The sequence below is a fragment of the Diabrotica virgifera genome, chromosome 2, assembly GCF_917563875.1.
Source record: "Diabrotica virgifera virgifera chromosome 2, PGI_DIABVI_V3a".
In the NCBI taxonomy this organism is placed as follows: domain Eukaryota; kingdom Metazoa; phylum Arthropoda; class Insecta; order Coleoptera; family Chrysomelidae; genus Diabrotica; species Diabrotica virgifera.
The window spans coordinates 272,624,355-272,647,321 of NC_065444.1; the positions used below are offsets into that span (position 1 = coordinate 272,624,355).

General features: G+C 32.9%; 1 protein-coding gene across 7 annotated transcripts in view; it reads right to left on the reverse strand.

Moving 5' to 3' along the window:
• The window catches only part of LOC126880627 (protein lap4-like), a 506,864-nt gene that overhangs the window by 27,452 nt on the left and 456,445 nt on the right, over positions 1-22,967 (reverse strand). For all 7 annotated transcript variants that reach the window (XR_007696657.1, XM_050644639.1, XM_050644640.1 and 4 more), the window contains one exon: positions 21,229-21,369. Coding sequence is in view for 6 of the 7 variants with exons in the window: in XM_050644639.1 (XP_050500596.1) it covers positions 21,229-21,369 (141 nt within the window). In the remaining variant the exon portion in view is untranslated. The remainder of the gene's footprint in view (positions 1-21,228; positions 21,370-22,967) is intronic.

The following is a 22,967-nucleotide window of genomic DNA, read 5'->3' on the forward strand; positions in this document are numbered from 1 at the left end:
AAATCCAGATTATTTAGAAGAGCAGTATATGTTTAAGGACCTCCACCTAAGCGGTTTAGCGACAGACAAGGACAGTCGAGGTGACAGTGGCGTTCAATCATTAAAGACTAAGACTAGTTATATCAAAAATTATAAAAAAACTGAATTTTTGCTTATACTTTTCTCATGCCATTTAAAAGAACGATAGGCGGCCATTTTTGCAATGAATAAAATCTGCAATTTTTTCATAATGCTTCTAACTTTGATGTTATTTTAATTTTATTAAAAAATTGTCAAAAAAAACGACATAAAGAGTGTTTTATGACACCTCTACGACATGTAGCGTTTTATTTTTTTTTGTATTTAAAATTTTGGCAAAAACAACCCTTAGGAATAATATTACTATTCAAACATTAATTACTCTGGCGATCTGTATTAAATAGACACCAGCCACCCATTTGAGTTAATTTCTTAGTTTGTTGTCGAAATGATCGCTGATGTCAATGTACAAGTTTTTTGAGTAGTGAAAAAACCCGCACTCTGTGGTAAGTTTAATTTTTTAAATTCTTTTAAACATGCTATTAGAAGTATTTTTCCTTTCTAAAAGGTTTTTTTGCACGGCTAATCGTTGAACCAGCATTCATCTCATTAATTTCCCTATTAGCGTTTTTACTGCACTATCCGGAAGCTGTCTCATTATCGCATTCTGCATGCTGTCGGCCAAATTGTAAAATTTGGTCCAACTAGCAGAGATCGAATTTCCGAAATCAGAAAGAGGTCCTATACCTGCTTCGTTTGAGATATTGAATCTTGGATTTTACTCTTCTTCTTGGTGGTGTTGTACCTTCAGTGGAGGCTAGCGACTACACTGGCAAATCGTTTTCTGTCCAATGCGGCTCTAAAGAAAGATGTTGAAGCAAGGCCGGTCCAATCTGAAGAACAACCAACCAACCAAGAAGTTTCTGAGCAAGATAAATATATTTTTTATTATTTTGATATCTGAAGAAAATATGAGTCCCCTTCTTTATAATGATAGCTTTAATTCATGTAATTCAGTTCATACACTGCTTTATAATAATCACATCTAAAATGACATAACCCCTTTTTGTCCAGAACGACATAAGAACAATAGGTCAAAAATTCAGTTTTTGTATAATCTCATGTCACTAATGCAATTCTTTAATAATTGAGCTGTGAAAACGTACACAATATATACCAACACCTGATTTTTATACCAAAAATATATTTTCCAATAATCACATGGAGTTAAATTGTAATATTAGACATAGACAATATTTCGCCATATTTAACATCAAATATAAAATTCTGGTTTTGTTTTACAACTAGTGGCTGGACTTGTTTATGAAAAAATTAAAATATTTGCACTGGATGTAACAAAGTCATTTAAAATCGTCTGTAATTAAAATATAATGTTTGTTTTATTCTTATATGTCCGGTGCAAATATGAATACAAAAAAGGCTATTGCAGAAGTTAATTAATCTTGATCTGACATTGATAAATATGTTTATATACATAAATAACATATATGAAGCACAACACACAATTATATTATGTTATAATAATTATTATAATAATATACTAGTTGTTCAGGTATTCTTCTGATAAACAATTATACATATCCCGAGGTACTTTTGCACCTGCGGTAGATTTTACTGAAGAAAATGCACTTGTATGTCGAATTCCACAGAAAATATCCATTTTTTGACGCGAAGAACCTCGATTTTGAAATTTAAGGGTACACTCGTGAAAATCCTGCACATTCTTGGCACCTCTGTCATTTTATTGAACATCTTTAACAACTTAAATCGTTGTTTAAATGCAGTGCATTGTTTATTGGAATTTAGTATAGAAGCCTATTCAAATAAAAATGAAGCACTTTTTGTATACTTTTAAATAATGATTTGTTTTCCTCTTCATATTCATGCTACGGGTTGAGTTTTAAGTATGGAACAACTCAATTATCTCGGGAACGGTTTGCACGATTTTTATAAATTTTAGTCTGTAAGGGTCTTGTGATGCAGCCGATATTATTGAGATATGTACATTGTTGTCAGATCTTCCGTTTTTATAAAATTCAAAGAATTTCGAATAGATTATTCTGTATATTTTTACCTTTTGAAGCCCGTAAGAAATAATGATTATTTTACATGTAATGTTTCCTGTACCTAAATGCTATAGGTAATTTCTGAGTTAACACATTTAGATGAATCAACTCGTTTAATTTGAATAATCCCGTCATTAATTTTGGCCCATTCTGCAAACGTGAGAGAGATATAGCAATATGAAACTGATTTTAGAATATATCCAATAAGGTAGATACAAATGGAACTTCTGAGAAATCTTAAAATTATTGCTATATTACTTGGCTTGCTGGCTGGGTATGAAAAGTTTGTGAATGGTACAACCGAGATCGCAAAAGCCGTTAGAAAAGAAAGCCTAAGTGGAAATCCCCTGAACCTGGGAAAAAATGTTGAAAATACGTCTTTGGTTGATCCTAAAAAGTATAGGTACATGTAATCACTTCATATCAAGGTAGGATTGATGAAAAACTTTTTCAAAGCTACAGACAAGAACTGACAAGGTTTTTTGTATTTTCCTAGACTAAGTGATGCAAAAAACAAAAAAGGAATCTTTGTAGGTGCATAAATACGATATTTGATAAAAGATAACAATGTAGAACGGTTAAACTGTATACTGATTGAAAAAAAGGGATAAAACGTAGTGTGAAATGTAAAAGTGGCTACGTGAAAAAAAGTGGAAAAAAAGAACATTGGTTAAAAATTAGATTTAACCAGATATTTAAATGGCATTAATTATTTTATCATTTGGTTCTCAATCTTAATTTAGCACCTTATTGCTTCTTCTGATACTAGTACTAGTTTTTTTTGTATTTTGTAGTGATATGACCTTATTGGTGAACGAATGTAAATTCTTTCTAGATCGTTTTCATTATTCGCTATCAGAACTGTTCCATCACTTCATAAGATAAAGTTTTATATTTTTAGAATGTTTACCATACTTTGTCTATTTCTATGGTTTGCATGATTTTAGATAATATTATACTACTGGAATAGGTCTACTAATTATTCATTGATAATATTTATAAGAAATATTGTCATTAAATGAAAGCTGCAAATATTTAAGTGATGTAGCTCAGGGCCGTAACTACCATTGGGGCAACCGGGGCCAAGAGGGGCCCCGCAGTGGCCCTCGTTTGGTTGACCGTGTATAGATTTTAACGAGGAAAATAAAAATATGTATTTTAAAAGCCGATCCCAACGAAATAGTTTCAAATGACACAATTTTAAAAAGACCTTACAGATGCACCCTAGACCTCAACATAAAGTTGATGGGGCTAAGTTGGGGCCCCCATTACCACAACATAAAAATTTAAATTATTACCTAGGAAATTATTTATTTTGGCGTAATAAAACCTAAAATGCCATTGGAAGAGGAGGCCTTGGCTAAGCTGGGGCCCCCGAGACCTTTCGTAAAGATATAAATTGTTACTGAGAAAATTAGTCATTTTGGCGAAATAAAAACTAAAATGCAACCGGAATATGGGGCCCCCGTCCCAGCTATATTGTCTTAACCAATTTACCCCAGGCCACATATTGGTGCGTGAAAGTAACCACATTGTAGCCCAACAATGTACTTGCATAAAACAGATAAAACAGATGGTACTTGCAAAATTATTTAACTTAAAATAAGGTGATTTCAAAATTTTTTGTGTTGGTCAACTAAAATAGCAATATGTAGGTACAAAAAACTTCAGTCATGAAATGCATTAAAATGAGTTTTCAAGGGGTTAAATATCAAGCATTTTTCCGGACTCTCCCCCCATTCCGCTGGGGGATAAACCCCAGACACCACGGTAGGGGCCCCCAGATCACGTTTGCCCCGGGGCCCCCAACATCGTAGTTACGGCCCTGATGTAGCTATATATAAAACCAATCACATAATAGGTTATTTGATGTATTTTCTACTATTATATGAAAATATTTCTATCATGCTCTTTGTCACCAGAAGAATACCTGCACACTTTTTAGTGTTTACAAATTAAAAAGGCACATTTTGTGTTTACAAAAAATTGATGTTATACAGTACAACAATTTTTAAAAGACAAAAATTCTACCTACAGTTTTGATGATTCTTTTTTAACATTTAGAACATTTTGAGAGTGCTTTTTAAATACCCTATTAATTTGAGATACTCATGTAAATATACACATAAACATCAGTCATAACAATATGTATATATTTTCAATAAACAATGAAGAATTTTTATGTAATTGGACAGTCATTAAACAGTTAAGATATGTATGTTAAGTAGATCTTACATTTATATTTATAAATATGCAACAATGGCACCGTCATCGCATGCTCGCGGCTGGACTTCTCTCTGTATGTCCGCACTCCCACAAATAACCTACCACTACTATTGATGCGTGCTGGAGATTCGGTCGAACCAAGTATTGATCGATAAGTTTCGTTCCTTGCCTGAGTCGAATATTGATTGACAGTTTCCTTCCCACCTCTCGTCTAGGCTGAGTATTGATCGACCGTACCCACGGTTTTTGGGTATTGAATGAAGATCGTTATTTTTCTTACCATGTAAGCGTCACTTGTTTTCCTTTCACCCGCATCTCAACACCTCGATTTTATTTACAAGGATTCGTCTTTATTTTTATATAAAAATTAAAGTAGTGTATATAAAAATAGAACAAGTGTTTCTGTTTATAGACTTTTTTAATAACTGTGTTGATTCATAAAAATTCCCCAAAGAATTATCATGTCATGAAATGTTTGAGATTTTGTTAATTTTATTCTACACATAGGAAAAATTAGTTAATTTTAGCTTAATAAACAACAATATAAATTAATTTTAAGCCTAAAACTACGTAAATACTTTTTCATAATAAATTAAAATATATTTTATATAAGTAATTCTTAATTTTTGGATCAAATATAACAAACAAGGATTTTAAATATTTATAATTAAGTACTTTTTTATCATAAATTGACAGCAATTCAATTTGTATGATAATTTTGATTTGCTTATTGGTGTTATGCAGTCATAATCACATGTATACATCGTTAACTTCTATTACCCTTATTCTTCTTCTGAAGAAGCTGATGTTTCAGCGAAACATGTCAAACTGACTAATATAATCAGTGGAAGTAAAAAAATAGTGTTTTTATGGAATATTATTAATTACGAAGTAACTGTCAGCTCCACACATTGAAGAAGTTTGATCAGAAGCCTGATTAAAAGCCTTATCAAAAGGCAACAAAGAATGTAAGCAATTCAAAAAACTGCAGCGTCACTACAAATTTTCTAGCTCATAGTTGCGTCATCAAACGTGATCTCACAATTAAAAAAGTAATTTTTTAATGAACTACTTGCCTTTTATTAACAGAACTGTCTTAGCCATAGTTGAATATTTGTAAATAAAATAAAGAACTTCTATTTACAAAAATATAAATTACTAATAAAACAAGGAACTTCGTAGAAGAACCGGAGTGAAAGATATTATCGAACGTATTATAAGGCAAAAATGAGATAGGCGGGACATGTTGCAAGAATGAACGACGATAGGCGGACAAAAAAAAATTGCTTGGTGGAGACACGGGCAGACAAGCGAAGCCGAGGAAGACCTTCAATGAGATGGACCGATGCAAAAGAGCTGGCACAGAACAGATATACAGAGTGAGCCTGTAATTTGGAATAAATTCAATAGCTCAAATACTAATTCTTCTTTTGAAAAATGCTCAGACCTGTTAATTATTATTTCAAATGGAAATTTTTTTCATACAATAATAATGTATACAAGGTGTCCCAATTTAGAGATATGACGTCATCGTTGATTTTCTTAAATGGCAAAACTGTCAATATGATAGCTATTTTGATAGGGTGTGTAAAGTTATACATAACTGCAAAATATCAAATTTTTATTCCTTACCATTTACAAGATAATAACAAATAACAAAGTTATGTCTCTAATTTGGAATAAATTCAATAGTTCAAATACTAATTGTTTTTTTGAAAAATGCTCAAATGTGTCGATTAGTATTTCAAATTAACATTTTTTACATACAATAATAATGTATGCAGGCTAGGCTGTCCCAGACATATGGCGTCACCGTTGATTTTCTTTAATGGCAACACTGTCATTTTGATAGTAATTTTGATAGGGTGTGTAAAGTTATACATAACTGCAAAATATCAAATTTTTATTCCTTACCATTTACAAGATAATAACAAATAACAAAGTTATATCTGTAATTTGGAATGAATTCAATAGTTCAAATACTAATTGTTTTTTTGAAAAATGCTCAAATGTGTCGATTAGTATTTCAAATTAACATTTTTTACATACAATAATAATGTATGCAGGCCCCAATTTAGACATATAGCGTCACCGTTGATTTTCTTTAATGGCAACACTGTCATTTTGATAGCTATTTTGATAGGGTGTGTAAAGTTATACATAACTGATTTGTATTCCCTACCTACCATTTACAAGATAATAAAAAATAACATTAAATCTCGAAATTTGGACACCCTGTATACATTATTTACGTATGTAAAAAATTTCGATTTGAAATACTAATAGAAAGGTCTAAGCATTTTTCATAAATAAAAACAATTAGCTTCAGAACAACATTAAAAAACAATTAGTATTTGAACTAGTAAGTTTATTCCAAATCACAGACATAACTTTATTTTTTATTATCTTGTAAATGGTAGGAAATAAAAATTTGATATTTTGCAGTTATGTATAACTTTACACCCTGTATACATTATTATTGTATGTAAAAAAATTAGATTTGAAATACTAATCGACAGGTCTGAGTATTTTTCAAAAACACAATTGGTATTTGAACTATTGAATTTATTCCAAATTACAGACTCACCCTGTATAGTGTATATGGAAATATCTAGGGGAGGCCTATGTTCAACAACGAACAAATCAGGGCTGATTGATGATGATGATGCTGAATAAAAGAATTAGAAAAATGTACTCAAATTAAGCTACTAAAAAACAGGAAACCATGAGAACTAGAAAATAATAGTAAATACCGTTTAAAAATCTGTCTGGACAATTGTTATTATTAAAAAAAATCCTTGTTTCTTATAGTAAATATTCCTACCTAGTGGCAGTAACCATAAAACTTTTTAATTGATGCACAAAAATTGGTAAACTTTTGATATCAGTTATTAACTAAATTACTAAATATTTGAGAAGAATTTGTATATAACAATATCGTATAAATATTAGATAAAAACTAGTTCACGATGTTCCAGTAGTATACTGTATATAGTACCACATCAACACGGCTTTGTTGCCAACAAATCAAGTAATACCAATCTATTCCTTTTTACTAACGATGCATTAGAAACTATTGAACGTAAATCTCAACTTGATGTAATATACACGGATTTCAAAAAAGCTTTTGATAAAGTGGATCATGATATTATGTTAAAAAAACTAAGCAGATATGGACTATCAATAAACTTTCTTACATTAATAAAAAATTACTTAGAAAATAGAGGCATAGTAGTTAAACACAATGGGAATACATCTGGAAAATATGAAATGAATTCGGGGTTCCGCAAGGATCCAACCTAGGGCCACTACTGTTTCTACTCTTTATAAATGATTTACCTAAGGTATTTAAATATTCTATGTATCAAATGTTTGCAGATGATCTGAAATTGTACAGGCGGGTTGAAACAGTTAGAGATTGTGTCATGTTACAGAAAGACATAAACAAGGTGTATGAATGGAGTTGTCAAAATAAATTGCATTTTAATATAAATAAATGTTCTGTATTGTCAATAACGCGTTTAAAAAATCCGTGCTTATTCGATTACCTAATGAATGAACAAAGTCTACAGCGGGACTCAGAAAAAACAGATTTAGGGATAACGTACGATAGTACGTAGTTAGCAGAAAATATTATTGGAGAGTATCAGACGGGCTTCCGACGGGGAAGATCGACACTGGATCAAATATTCACAGTAAAACAGATCTTGAGCAAAGCATGGGAACACGATATTGATGTTCACAACGTGTTTGTAGACTTCAAACAGGCATACGACTCAGTCAAAAGGAACAAACTATACTATATATTGGCTGAATTGGCAATACCACACAAGTTAATAAGACTCATTAAAGCCACAATGGATGAAACTCAGGCATGTGTACGAATACAAAACCACCGGACAGACTTTTTTAACATTTCGCAGGGACTAAAACAGGGAGATGGGCTGGCCCCAACATTGTTTAACCTGGCACTGGAGTATGCGGTTAGGCAAATGCAAACTGGACGAGGAAATCTACTGATCAACCGAACGGTTCAACTGGCCGCTTATGCTGATGATATTAATATTATGAGTAGAACATCAACAGGAGCACAGGAAACATATGCAGAGTTAAAAACACAAACAAAAATGCTAGGTCTGGAAATTAACACAGAAAAAACAAAAATAATGACTCAGACGAGAAGAAATATAGTCCCAGAAAACATTATACATGAAGATGACATTGAAACGGTTGAAAAGTTTACATACCTGGGAGTAGAAATATATGCCGACGGATCAGAAGATGGAGAAATAAGGAAGAGAATAACGCAGGCAAACAGAGCTTATTTTGCCCTCTCCCATATATTTCGGTCAAAAAGTGTCCACCGAAATACAAAGATGAGAATCTATAAAACCTTAATTCGACCAATAACATGCTATGGCAGTGAAGTCTGGGTGCTGAAAGAAACATCCAAAAACAAACTCGACACATTCGAAAGGAAAGTACTTAGGAGAATACTAGGACCTGTGAGGGAAAACGGAATCTTCAGAAGTCGATACAACAACGAGCTTTATCAACTTTATAAGGAAACGCCCCTGTCAGACTTCATTAGATTACAAAGATTGCAATGGGCCGGACATGTGATAAGAATGGGAGAGGATAGGCTACCAAAACGAGCACTGAATGCTAGAATGCAAGGAAAGAGACCGGTTGGGAAGCCACGAAAGCGCTGGGAAGACACAGTAAACAGCGACGCACAAGCCCTTTTAGGAGTCCGTGTATGGAGAAGAGCAGCCACAGACAGGCAAGGGTGGAGGCAAAAAATAAAGGAGGCCAAGGCTCAATTTGGGTTGTAGTGCCGTAGAAGAAGAAGAAGAAGTACGATAGTATGTTATCATTTAGTAACCACATTAAAAATATCGCAAAATCTTCAAATAGAACATTGGGTTATATAATAAGACAGTCAAATAACTTTACTAACATAAATACGCTCAAAATATTATATTATTCTCTAGTAAGGAGCAAATTAGAATTTGGGTTACAAGTGTGGTACACAGAGTATCAAACTAATTTAGAGCGGTTAGAAAAAATACAAAATAAATTTTTGAGGTCCCTTTATTTAAGAAAATTCCGTAGGTATCCTGATTATCATACTGAACATCCAGCCTAAGAAAAGAATTTAAAATTTTATCGCTAGAGAATAGGAGGCAAATCTCTGTATTGACTTTTTTATACAAGATCATTAATAACAAAATTAATTCTACCGAATTGCTTGAATTGGTTAAATTTAACGTACCAGCCAGAAGAATGCGCTCTAGCCCTATGTTTCACATACCTCAAGTTTTTTCGACCAATAGATCACCTCTTGTAACCATGTTCCGGTTGGCAAACCACTTTAATGAATTATTTAATTTAAATTGGGCTGATTCTCCTGCTAAGTTTCGATTGAAAATAGTAACTGGAATTATTAATTTGTCCATCTAATAAATTTACAGCTTCATAATAGCTATATATTTGTTATTTTTTTTATTGATGTTTACTTTTCTTTAATTAATTACTGATGAATGTATACTCTGTACTTTGAAACTATGTATATAAGTAATATTTATTCATGTAAAAAAACTAATAGTTTGTTTGAATAATAAATAAATAACTAAATAAAATAAATACTCTGGACTAGGAGGAGTAATTCAAATTTACCTCGCCGTAATTCTTGTTTGTAATTGGTCCAACCTCAGGCTAGTTTACTCCACTGTTATGAATTGTTGACAGTAACTACATTTAGGAAATTTTGACACTACTGGCATTTCATAGGTTAATTAATATATAACGGTGATTATTTGTGTTTTCTACGTTATTCCTTTAATTTTTAAATTTTTAGTCTGCTTTTATATAAAAAAAGAATGTGTGTGTACTATGTACGCACGTAAGAAGATATTCTTCTATTATATAATAGGTAATTTAAACGAAGTAAATATACTTAAAAGGTTATTTGTATTTTATTTAAAAATCAAACTAACTTTCTTATCTACCACTTTCAAAAAAATTTTATTAAAAGAACCAAAAATAAAAAAAAATATGAATCGCCCGGGAATTGAACCCGCAACCCTCCAATCTCAGTGCTAACGCATTTCTAACTACTCCATGGAGGCACTAGAAATAGACATGTAAGTTTCGGATATAATTACACAACACGGCGACATATAGTGTAAAAATGTTATGCTTAATGTTGTTCTGAAGCTATTTTCTTGTGGCATTTTTACAATTTTAACTATTTAGAATGGGAAATAAGCCACAATATTATTAAAAAATGATTTTTATTAACGTTTCGACGTCCAAATCGGGTGCCGTTGTCAAAATACAAAATACTATTAATATAAACAAAAATGTTGTTGCTTAGTAAAAAAATTCTTCTAATAATTTATTTATGCCGATATAAATGAGTCAAATTAAATAAATTATTAGAAGAATTTTTTTACTAAGCAACAACATTTTTGTTTATATTAATAGTATTTTGTATCTTGACAACGGCACCCGATTTGGGCGTCGAAACGTTAATAAAAATCATTTTTTAATAATATTGTGGCTTATTTCCCATTCTAAATAGTTAAAAATGTTATGCTTACATAATATTTTATTAATCCAAAAACACAAAAATTATAATAAATAATACATTTCCTACAACCACTAATATATTCTTTTAATGACTTATTTGCACGGTTACAGATACATACATACCTATCTTGAAAGATTAGCAATGAATCAACTACATACTGTCAGAACTACATACTGTCAGTGTGCGCAGGCGCGCGGTAAATGTACAATTTTACCCTCAATCGATTCGCCGCTAAAGAAGAATATCTTCAAAAAAAACAGTTGTTTTTAGAACTCTTTATCGACTATTAGTATAATATAATATTTATGTATTACCATCGAAGGCCGATATGATCAACAAAAAAAAAAAGATGTATTTGGTGATTTTTTTTGGGCGTGAATCTGTGTTTTTAGTTTACTCCTCCTGGTTTAAAAACAAGGCATAGTAACAGAATATTGTTACGACAATTCTATAAGATTGCTCCTACATAGAAAAAGACCCTTGACGTGAAAGAAGAAATATTAAGTTAGAAAATATTCGAGATGTCATCGAAATATCTAGAAAACCGGGTCATATTACCCGTATGCACGCCAATGGTGAATATAAAATTCTTAATTGTATGTCAAAAAATGCGCAATAACTAAACTCTTAAAATTTCATTTTCATATACCGGAAAATTTCATTTGCGTATCTCAAAAGGTTTTAGAGCAATAAATAAATCTTGTTCTGAAGCTATTTTCTTGTGGCATTTTTGCAATTAACGAGTTTTGATGGGAAATAAGCCACAATTTTACTACAAAAATGATTTTATTAACGTTTCGACGCCCAAATCGGGTGACGTTGTCAAAATACAAAAAAAAAATGTTTTATATTAACATTAATATTTTTTGTATTTTGACAACAAAATCATTTTTTTAGTAAAATTGTGGCTTATTTCTCCCATTAAAACTAGTTAATTAATAAATAAATCGTCAGTTTGTAACAAAAAATTCAACATCCCGTATCTCGGAAACTAAGCATTTGCGGACATATGTTTACAAAACAAACGGTCATTATTTTTTCCTGCTAAATTACCCTTTATAGTTTGTAGCACTTATTTAGAAACACCCAGTATTGATGAAGAACATGGCTAGTTGTTAAAGTAGGTATCTAATTTTTTTTATTATCCAACATAACCGAATGAATCAAAAAACAGAATGTTAAGAAAACCTGAGGCTACAGTTGGGTTTTAATTTCAGTATTTTATAAATGCCAGAATTTTCCACAGGGTGTGGTGAACTTTGGGAAAAAACACAGTTTGATTGGTATACCCGGTATACAATGACAATTTACCTGTTTAGCAACAATATTATTACAGCGATATTGTTAAAGAATAAAGCTACAACATATTAAAAAAATCACTTAAATCAGACAACAGGTTTAGTAAATTCGAGACATCAAAAATGACCCATTTTGTAGGTGGCCCGTTTTTTCTGACGCGCAGTGTATATAACGACTAGTAATTTTTGCTTGTTATATTAAATTCTTCTCAAATATGCAACTACTATCTACAAAAATAACTTAATTCCATCTTATAGAATGGGTTAATTTATTGAAAAAAATATAATGTACTTAAGAATTATGAGCACCACTTTTTTATTACAATATTTTTCTTCGTTCACGAACACCCACACAAACTTAAAAGCTAAATAAAATCAAAATAAAACTTCACTCATTATCGGTAAACGTTATGGTTTTCTTTGCCGATTAATCTGCAAAAAGAAATTATAATTTTTCGTTTTTTTTTCCTTTTTAGTTTTTTTGTACACCAATTCATGCCAGACATGCTATAGGGAACCGATTGTGAAACGTAACCTCAAAGTCTAAATAAGAATTAAACTAAATGATTTTAAAAATCCACAAGAATATGAAATTCCTGTAGTTGGCTGTATATTCTAAATCACAAAAATATTTATTAAAGAATTCCTTTATAAAAGGTATATTTATTACAAAGAGCCCAGTCGGAACCATAGATACTTATATATTATCATAGACAGAGTGTCATTCAGAGCGAAGTGACGACAACATCTTTTTTATTTGGTTTAGTGCTGTTTCACTCTTACGCATAGTGAAGCTGCTACAGTTGTCCTCCCCTTCCGTGCCTATACTCACACTGAATGTCATTTTAGTTTCTCTATACAATGTGCTAGAAAGATACCGCAAACCAGTGCATGAGATCTTGTCGTCAGGAAGCGCGGAAGGTAGGCTCACTCTATGTTAATATATACCTCTATGGTCGGAACACAAGTTGGTACTAACCCATAATATTTGGAACTAACCATTGACAAAATATTAACATAGAAGTCGCACATTCAAGCCCAGAAAACTCAGATAAACATCAAAATACGACAAATAAGCTAGCTTATGGGTCTAAAATCAAAACTCACTATTGAAAAAAACTGTTCCTGTATAAATCTATGATAAAACCAAGTTGGACCTATGGTGTCCAACTCCGGGACTGCTTAAAGCCATCAAATATCAAGATAATACAGAGAGCCCAATCAAAAATATTGAGAATGATATTCAACGCGCCCTGGTATGTAAACAATAAAATCCTACACGAGGACTCAGTTACATCTTTGATAGAGGAATAAATTTGAAGAATCACAAATAACTACCTTTATGGACTGACAAGTCATCCAAATGATGAAGCAAGACTGCTAAACGCTCCTCCCGGATTTGCAAGACGACTGAAGAAACTATAGCCTTAATGCCTTAAGCCTTATAGACTTAATAAATATGGGCCCTGATTTTAATTCAAATTTCGACTCAAAACAAGTCGCAATCAATATGGCGACGTTGAAATGCGACTGTGCGAGCCTTGTGAATTTTAGTTGAACTAACTAAATTATGTCATTGAATTGCGACTTATCTAAATTAATTGCGACTCCAAGAAAGTGGTTGAAATTATAATTTCGAGTCGAAATTATTGTGACACGGACATGAGTGAATGGTCGAAAGCGAGGTTAGGTTTAGTTTAGGAGATGTGTTTTGTTTGTTTCTTGCAAGGAAAACTAAAGCAAAAGGTATTAATATAGCTGAGTTTTATGGAAATTTGCTGGTTTTGGAGGAAATATATAGAATAGTATTAAATTACAAATATAATAATTATTGAGAATGTCCACAACGTGAATTATCAACTCAATGAAAGATGTAAGGTAATAATCTGGGAAAATTAGTATAAAACACGGAAAATTATGTACCAGCTATTTTATTACTGGACATACTGGAATCAAATCTTAAGATTTCATATATTAGTAATATAGCTATGCAAAGTCCGCAGAAAGTGTGCTATGTATTTGGTTTATAAACAAATTAGCGCTCCGAAATCTTTTTTCAATTATTGTTCTGTAACTCAGAAGATTTTAATGTTAAACCAAAAACACTCACATAAAAATTCACTGTAATTTAATTCTTCACATAGATATTTTTTCCGATTTCCTTCGGCGGAAATTTTCCTCGGAAAATTTGGGTTTTCCAAACAAAATCTTTAATTTTCAACTAAAATTTTAGGGAAGTAAGTATTTATCAATAATTAAATAACTTGATGACACAAATCTTTTTTGTTATGAGTGTCTTGAAGATATGAAAATTTGTATGTACCAAGAGGACCGGAATAAGAAGGTATTGGTTCAAAGATTGAAATCCTGTTGTTTATAACTCTGTCACAAATGCCGGTCAAATTTGACCGGGTATACCTGGATGGAACCACCCCTCGCAATTAAATTTTTTTTCTTGGAAAAGGACACAGAAGCCTGACCTTTTCAACAGCATAAACTTAATTTAATTTAATCTAATATTTTCTGAGGGGTTCTATTTGTTTATAAGACAAAAAGTTGTTTCTTTATAACATTCCCGAGACCGATCAAATAGTCCAATTTCAATACTGTAAAGTACGTTGAATAGGTATAGTGCTTTTTTATACAAAAATCATAGTTATTCTGGATATCATAATCTTTCTGGTTATTATTTCGACCGAAATTTTTTAATTAACATTTTAATTATTGCTAAACTATTGGTTAGATTGTCGCCGGCCTCCTGGTATAATATAATCTACTATAAAAAATCTTTCATGTCACCAATTTATTTAATTATTGATAAATAAATTACTTCCCTAAAATTTTAATTGAAAATTGCAGTTTTTTTGGGAGAACTCGGATTTTCCGAGGAAAATTTTTGTTGAATGAAATCGGAAAAAATAACTTTGTACAGAACTAAATTACGGTGAATTTTTATTTGAGTATTTTTGGTTCAATGGAAAAATCTTACACAATTTTTTTAGAAATTTTTTGGGAGTTACAGAGCACTCATTGAAAAAAAAAAGGAGATTTAGGAGTGCTAATTTGTTTATAAATAAAATAACACACTTTCTGCGGACTTGTCATCATACCCCATATTACTAATACTAATATATTAATTGAGACAATCTTAAGATTTGATTTTAACAATAAAATAGCTGGTAAATATCTTTTCCCAAAAATGACATTTTTTCGATAATTTGCTCAGACTATCAACAAACGTTGCGGTGGTTGCATAGCTAATGAATCCAATAAACAGGAGGACCAACCCAAATTCTGAGCAGTGTCAAAATGATAACATTAATATCCTCAGTTGGAACTAATATCGAAATGAATAAGAATCGTTATAAATTGCGACCTCGAAATGAATTAGAATCAGGCCAATGATCTAATGTAAAAATATAATAGAAGGGCATAGGGCAGCTTCCCCCTCGTGCATTTAACACTCAAACTATTTACTTATAGCTTCGATGAAGCAGATTGTAAATTAAAATACGTATTATAAAAAAAATTAAAAACAACCTTTTCGGGATACATCACAGAACGTTTTTAGAATGACGAATTCCATCTTCAGTGCTGCTTACAAGGTATACATGGTTAAAGTCACTACAGTTGCTATCTAGAGTCAAGTTTCAAGTATTTACTGAAATATTTGGAATCGCAACAATTGGAGTTTTTTAGTATATTAGAGGTTATGTCCCATTGCAGTCCCGTATACATATACATGCCAGCTATAAGGGGCCAATAATACAAGCTATTCAGTTGGTTTAATATTTTAATATGGTAGTTGTTTCTATACAATGTTACAATATATTTTAACAATTATTGTCAATAGTCAAGCCATTAGTTGAGTTTAAATCGGGGAAAAAAAGCAATATATTTGATGCTATGTGACAAACAACAAAACTCACCTGTACAATAAAAAAAAATAATAAAAAAGCATGCAAAAATGTAAAATGTGAAAACCCTTAATGTATCACATAGATTACAAGATATTCGTCATTTTAATAACGTTTACCAATGCACAATGTCTACTAAAGATGAAGATATTATTGATCTTTCTAGCTTTCTTTTTTTCTTGACCTTAAATATATACAGAAAGTTGAATTTCAAAAATATATTTTCTTAGAGATTATTTAACAATGCTGTGAGTAAACGATCACCAAGAATTTATTTTAAAATTAAACTTAAAATTTATTACTTCAAGACAAAACTAATGGCTGTCAGCAAAACGGAGTTATAACCAATGAACATTACAGCTTATGGAATAAAGTTAGAAAGAGTCCACAATATTACCTATTTGGCGCCAACGTTAACGATAACTGGGATGTAAATAAAGAAATAAGAATCCGCATTGAAAAAGCCAGAGTCGCCTTCTATAAACTAAAGAAAATACTTATTAATATACACTTGGGTGCAAAAAAATAGATCCACTGAAAATTTGGTCATTTTTGATGTCTCGAATTTCCTAAACCTGTTGTCCGATTTAAGTGATTTTTTTACCATGTTATAGCCTTATTCATTATCAATATCGCTGTAATATTGTCGCTAGACAGGTAAACTGTCATTGTATACCGGGTGTACGAATCAAACTGTGTTTTTTTCTCAAAGTTCGCATCACCCTGTGGACTATTCTAGCATTTATAAAATACTGAAATTAAATCCCAACTATAGCCTCAGGTTTTCTTAACATTCTGTTTTTAGATTCATTCGCTTATGTTGGATAATAAAAAAGTTAGGTACTTTAACAACTGGCAATGTTCGTCATCAGTACAGGGTGTTTCGAAATAAGTGCGGCAAACTTTAAGGGGTAATTTTACACATGAAAAGAAAGACAGTTTGCTTTATAATCATATGTCCGCAAACGCTTCGTTTGCGAGATACGGGATGCTCAATTTTTTTTACAAACTGACGATTAAGTTATTGCTTTAAAACCAGTTGAGATATGCAAATCAATTTTGTTGAGTTTTAGGACGTAGTTATTGCATATTTTTTGACATACAATTAAGAATTTAATATTCACCATTAGCGCGCAAACGGGTATTATGACCGATCATATTACCCGTATGCACGTCAATGGTGAATATACAATTCTTAATTGTATGTCAAAAAATGTGCAATAACTACGTCTTAAAACCGACCTTTGATTTGCATATCTTAACTGGTTTTAAAGCAATAAATAAATTCGTCAGTTTGTAAACAAAAATTGAACATCCCGTATCTCGGAAACGAAGCGTTTGCGGACGTATGATTATAAAGCAAACTGTCATTCTTTTCATGTGTAAAATTACCCCTTAAAGTTTGCCGCACTTATTCAGAATCACCCTGTATTGATGACGGACATGGCCAGTTGTTAAATTACCTAACTTTTTTATTATCCAACATAAGCGAATGAATCAAAAATCAGAATGTTAAGAAAACCTGAGGCTATAGTTGGGTTTTAATTTCAGTATTTTATAAATGCTAGGATAGTCCACAGGGTGTTGCGAACTTTGAGAAAAAAACACAGTTTGATTCGTACAGCCGGTATACAATGACAGTTTACCTGTCTAGCAACAATATTATTACAGCGATATTGTTAATCAATAAGGCTATACCATGGTCAAAATCACTTAAATCGGACAACAGGTTTAGGAAATTCGAGACATCAAAAATGACCAAATTTTCAGTGAATCGATTTCTCCAGAAATAAAACTTCGAATTGTTTTAAGCAGATGTCGCTACGGCATTTATGTCGAGTTATATTGTTGTGGATGAGAAGGCAGCAGTGGATGAGAATTGCCAAGAGTAGAAATCGATGATCTCTCGATGGGAGAAACCCATGATAACATATGCATCCTTGGTATGGTGGACAAAGATGCAGCAAAGAACCGCTATAAACAAGATAAGCAGGATACAAAGACTTGCATGCTTGGGAATAATGGGAGCAATAAAAACAACACCGACGGCGGCACTGGAAACCCTGTTAGACCTACCCCCTCTTGATATATTTATCAAAGGGGAAGCGAGGATGGGAGCATACAGGCTGCAAGGAAAACCAAGGGATAAATACGAGAACCTTGGGCATAATCAGATTTGGAACTATGGTGGGGTAAGTATATCTGATACATACACTGACCACATGGTACCAAAATACACATTTAATAGGAACTTCGGAATAGAAATCAATGACCGAAGGGAATGGAACAGCATCAGTAGCAAAATCAGAGGAACGATCTGGTATACAGACGGATCAAAAACCGATGAAGGCACTGGAGCCGGTATTTTTAGTGAAACAGAGAATGTAAGACTCAGTTTCTCACTAGGAACATACACAACTGTGTTTCAAGCGGAAATGTACGCAATTCTGCAGTGTGTCGCAATGAACAACTTGAGGGCATATGAAAATAGACGGATCAATATACTCACAGACAGCCAAGCATCACTGAAGGCACTAATGAGCCCGAAAGTGACGTCAAGGCTGGTATGGGAATGCCGGCAAGAACTGGAAGAACTGGCCGAAAGAAATAGTGTAACTCTATTCTGGGTGCCAGGACACACCGGGATAGACGGTAATGAGAAAGCAGATGAGCTGGCAAGGAACGGTTCATCAACTTTATATTTTGGCCCAGAACCTGCTCTAGGAGTACCTAAAACAATAATTAGGGGACAAGTCAGGGAATGGGTCAAAAACAAACACAAAGAATACTGGGGGAACGTACCTGGTCAGTGACACGGGAGGCCCTTAATAAGGGAACCCTCAAAACGGAGAGCTGAGGAACTAATAAAATTACATAGGAGTCAGCTCCGCATAATTACAGGTCTTCTCACGGGTCACTGTGCCCTAAAAGGACACCTGAATAGAATTGGGCTGTACGAAGGGAACCTTAACTGCAGACTGTGCAATAGGGGAACTGAAACAGCACATCATGTACTGTACGAGTGTGAGGCTTTGGATCACAAAAGGCAGGCTATTTATGGACAACCAAAATTAAGTCCAGCAGAATATGCCACCCAACCCATGCTAGGGATGTACAATTTGGTACGTGGAACCAAGCTTGTGGATTGGGTGACATAAAAGGTAGGATGGTTGGCACAATAAGCCCATGAGGCTGCAGTGCCATCGGAGACATATGTCAGACGACCTCCAAAAAAAAAAAGCAGATGTCGCTACGGCATTTATGTCGAGTTATATTGTTGTGGATGAGAAGGCAGCAGTGGATGAGAATTGCCAAGAGCAGAAATCGATGGAAGCAAATTGAGGAGGCCTATGTCCAGCAGTGGACGAACACAGGCTTAAGAAGAAGATATTGCTGTGAATGCAAAAAGAAAAAGAGCTGTTAACCAAAATAAAAACAGCCAAAATCGAATAACTCGGTCACATCATTGAGGAACAGTGAAAGATATGGACTGCTGCAACTAATCTTATAGGGAAAAGTAGAAGGAAATCGAGGACCAGGAAGGCGAAGGATTTCCTAATTGAAAAATCTACGTACGCGGTTCAACACAACCACTACAAATATTTTCAGAGCAGCAGTGTGCAAAGTACAGATTGTCATGATGGTCGCCAACATCCGAAGCGGATAGGCACTACAAGAAGAAGATTTTGTTGTGATTGGGTATTAGGAGGCTTGATTTGTTTCAGTTCGTTCAGAGATAGTCATATATACACCCTTTGAAGATCTCTAATGAGAGTAAAACTAGTAAGGGCGTTTATGACGCTCTCTGGACGAACTGAAATATAGGATGTCTCTTTATGTCGTTTTACATCAAATTCTTAACTCTCATTAGCCGTATTTGCAAATGTACATATCACGGAATACAAAATATACCTCAGTTCTTGCCAACACGTCGTAGCCCAAACAGAAGCATATCAAAATTCACAGGAAAAAACACACCTTAAAAAACCATACGCTACTTTACAAAACTATCCATATTATCATTGGGGGAGAAGAACAGATCGCATAATGTGGATATCCAAGATTTCTGATAGGAGCCCAATAGGAAAGAGAAGAAGAAGTAGACCCCGAAGATCATGGAGGGATGAAGTAGACGAGACCTTAGAGACAGAGAATGGCAGAACAGAAACGACTGGAGACGTTGGTTGAAAGAAGGAAGGCGGCGACAGCTGTAAAAATCATTATATAGATAGATAGATCATTGGGGTGCTATTAGACCTGGATCCCGCGTACCAAAAAAAGTTGATTGATAGCAAGCTGAAAATTTGTTAATAGCTTAACGGTGTCTAGTCGGACAAACTTTGAAGTATGGAAACACTGAAACAGGGGAAGTTTTAATTATTGTGGAACAGGTTAAAAATTTGGAACGTCAGACTACGAAAACGTTCCATGTATTTTGTCGGAAAGAACTTCCAATTGATTTGTTACCATTTCATTAAACTCATGAAAAAAACAGACTGGTGTTTATCACCAACTGGGCATTTTAATGAGTGGAACATGAAGAATATGTCAAATGACAGGAATCATGTTGGTTAGTAATAGCAGTCTGATTTTTGCATGAGAGTTTAATGAAAGGGTAACAAATCAATTGGATATTCTGTCCGACAAAATACATGGGACGTTTTCGTAATCTGACGTTCCAAATTTTTAAACTGTTCCACAACTAAAACTTCCCCTGTCCCAGTGTTCTCGAACATCAAAGTTTGTCCGACTAGACACCCTTAAGCTATTAACAAATTTTCAGCTTGCTATTAATCAACTTTTTTTTGGTACGCGGGATCCAGGTCTATATATCAAATTGAGGATGTACGTAGTTGCAGTGAAGAACAATTACACATTAGTTCTAGAGATTGTTTATTTCTCTGTCTTTATACAATATGTTAAACTGTTGTTAGTTGTTGGGTTTAGTATTAAGGCTCTATTTACAAGCACATATTCTTATCTTAATAATCCATGTGATACTATTGTTGATATGTACAAAAACACAAAAGCACAAAAACGCCTAACATTCCCTAGGTAAACAATCAAACCCCATATAAGGTACTTACAGTGGTAGGTTGAGGTGCTAGCGTATGTTTGCTCATAACTATCGTAGTAGTTTTTAGTTCCGAATTTGGAGACTTTGGAGGAACTGAATTTTCCATCGGACCGTGTGCTAGAGTCTCTACTGCTCTTACCACGTCTAAAACCTGAAAAACAAAAAAATTGTCACATTTCCTTTTGTCACTTGTCAAGTGCAAATAAGACTTGAATAAATAGGGAAATATTATCTTGCAACCGTATTGATTGAAGAATATCTTAAACGTAGAAATAGAATAAACGCACTGAAAGCGAATGAGAACAGAGCTGAAAAATGAAGAAAAGCAGAATATTTCGCTGGTGACTGTGAAGAGTAGAACTAAAAAAAAAACGCGAAAAGTATAATTTTCAATAAGTGGGCCGAAGAATATTATTTGTATTAACAATTTAATAATATCAGCGAAAAGAATTATCCTTTGACGAAGGTCAGTGAAATTAATAATTTTTATTTGTGTGTTAATGAAAAGTGAAATATTTTTTAACTAATTGAAGCACGTAATATATTTCGCCATCTTTAACATGTCTCAGATATTGCAGCTTTCTGGTTTTGATGGTTCAAGGAAATTCAACGTAAGCACATAAAGCACATATCGCACCCTCAGTGCAAGACTGCAGTAAGTCAAAATAAGTAAGTTTCGAGATAAAGACGATTTTGTTTATTTTCGTGCTAATATCGGTGAAATAAGACACAAGTTTTAAGAAAAATTAACATTTAATTATAATTTTGCATGCTTTTCAGCCTATATTACATTAACTAAAAATAGAAATTTAAATAAAATAATATTAAGACAAACAAAATTAGGAATTTCAAAGTTACAACACTTTTGCACGGAAAAAATTGTTAATCACTACACATTTAGTATTAGAATTTCAAAGTTACAACAGTTTTGCACGGAGAAAATTGTAAAAAGTGTAGACACATTTACTTTTACAGTAAAACCTGTGTTACCGGCCACCTGCCAACATAGGCCACCTGTACTAACGGCCAGTTTAAAAGTTCCCCAAACCAATTATGTATATCTAGATTACAAAAACTGGCAATACCGGCCACCTTTATATATCGGCCAATAGTTCTTTCATTTTTAGTGGCCGTTGCTGACAGGTTTTACCGTAGTTGTTGTCCTCTTCTCGTACATCATTCTTGTGCCAAAATATTTTTATAAAAACTATGGTGGGCTTCTGGTATCATACCCAAATGGCATAAGTATACCAAATCTTTCTTTTTGGCCATTTAAATTTTTGGCTGTTCTTTGGAAGATTTCTGAGAATATATATTTTTGACGTCTCAGTATTGTCAATACACAAGTTTTAAGATAACTGTTTTTCCTTTCATGATAAAAAATACTTTTTGGTCGTAAATAATTAGTCTTAATTTATGTGGTTTTAATCCAATCTAACAAATAAATGGTCAAACGACATCGCACACATCTTATGGAAAATAAATATAATATCACACAAAGGACATACAATTTACATGAATAGATTGGTCTCGAAAATCTTTGTTTATTGTCTCAGCCGTTAATGGATTACGTAGACGCGCTGTATATTAAAATTAAACACCACAGAGATAGATATTAAAATAACAAATATCTTACTTTTTTCATTGCTTGTTATCCAATCCGTTGCAATGTTCCGTGCAAAACTGTTGTAACTCTGTTACATTAGAGTTAAAACAGTTTTGCACGGAACTTATGTTCAAAAACGCAAA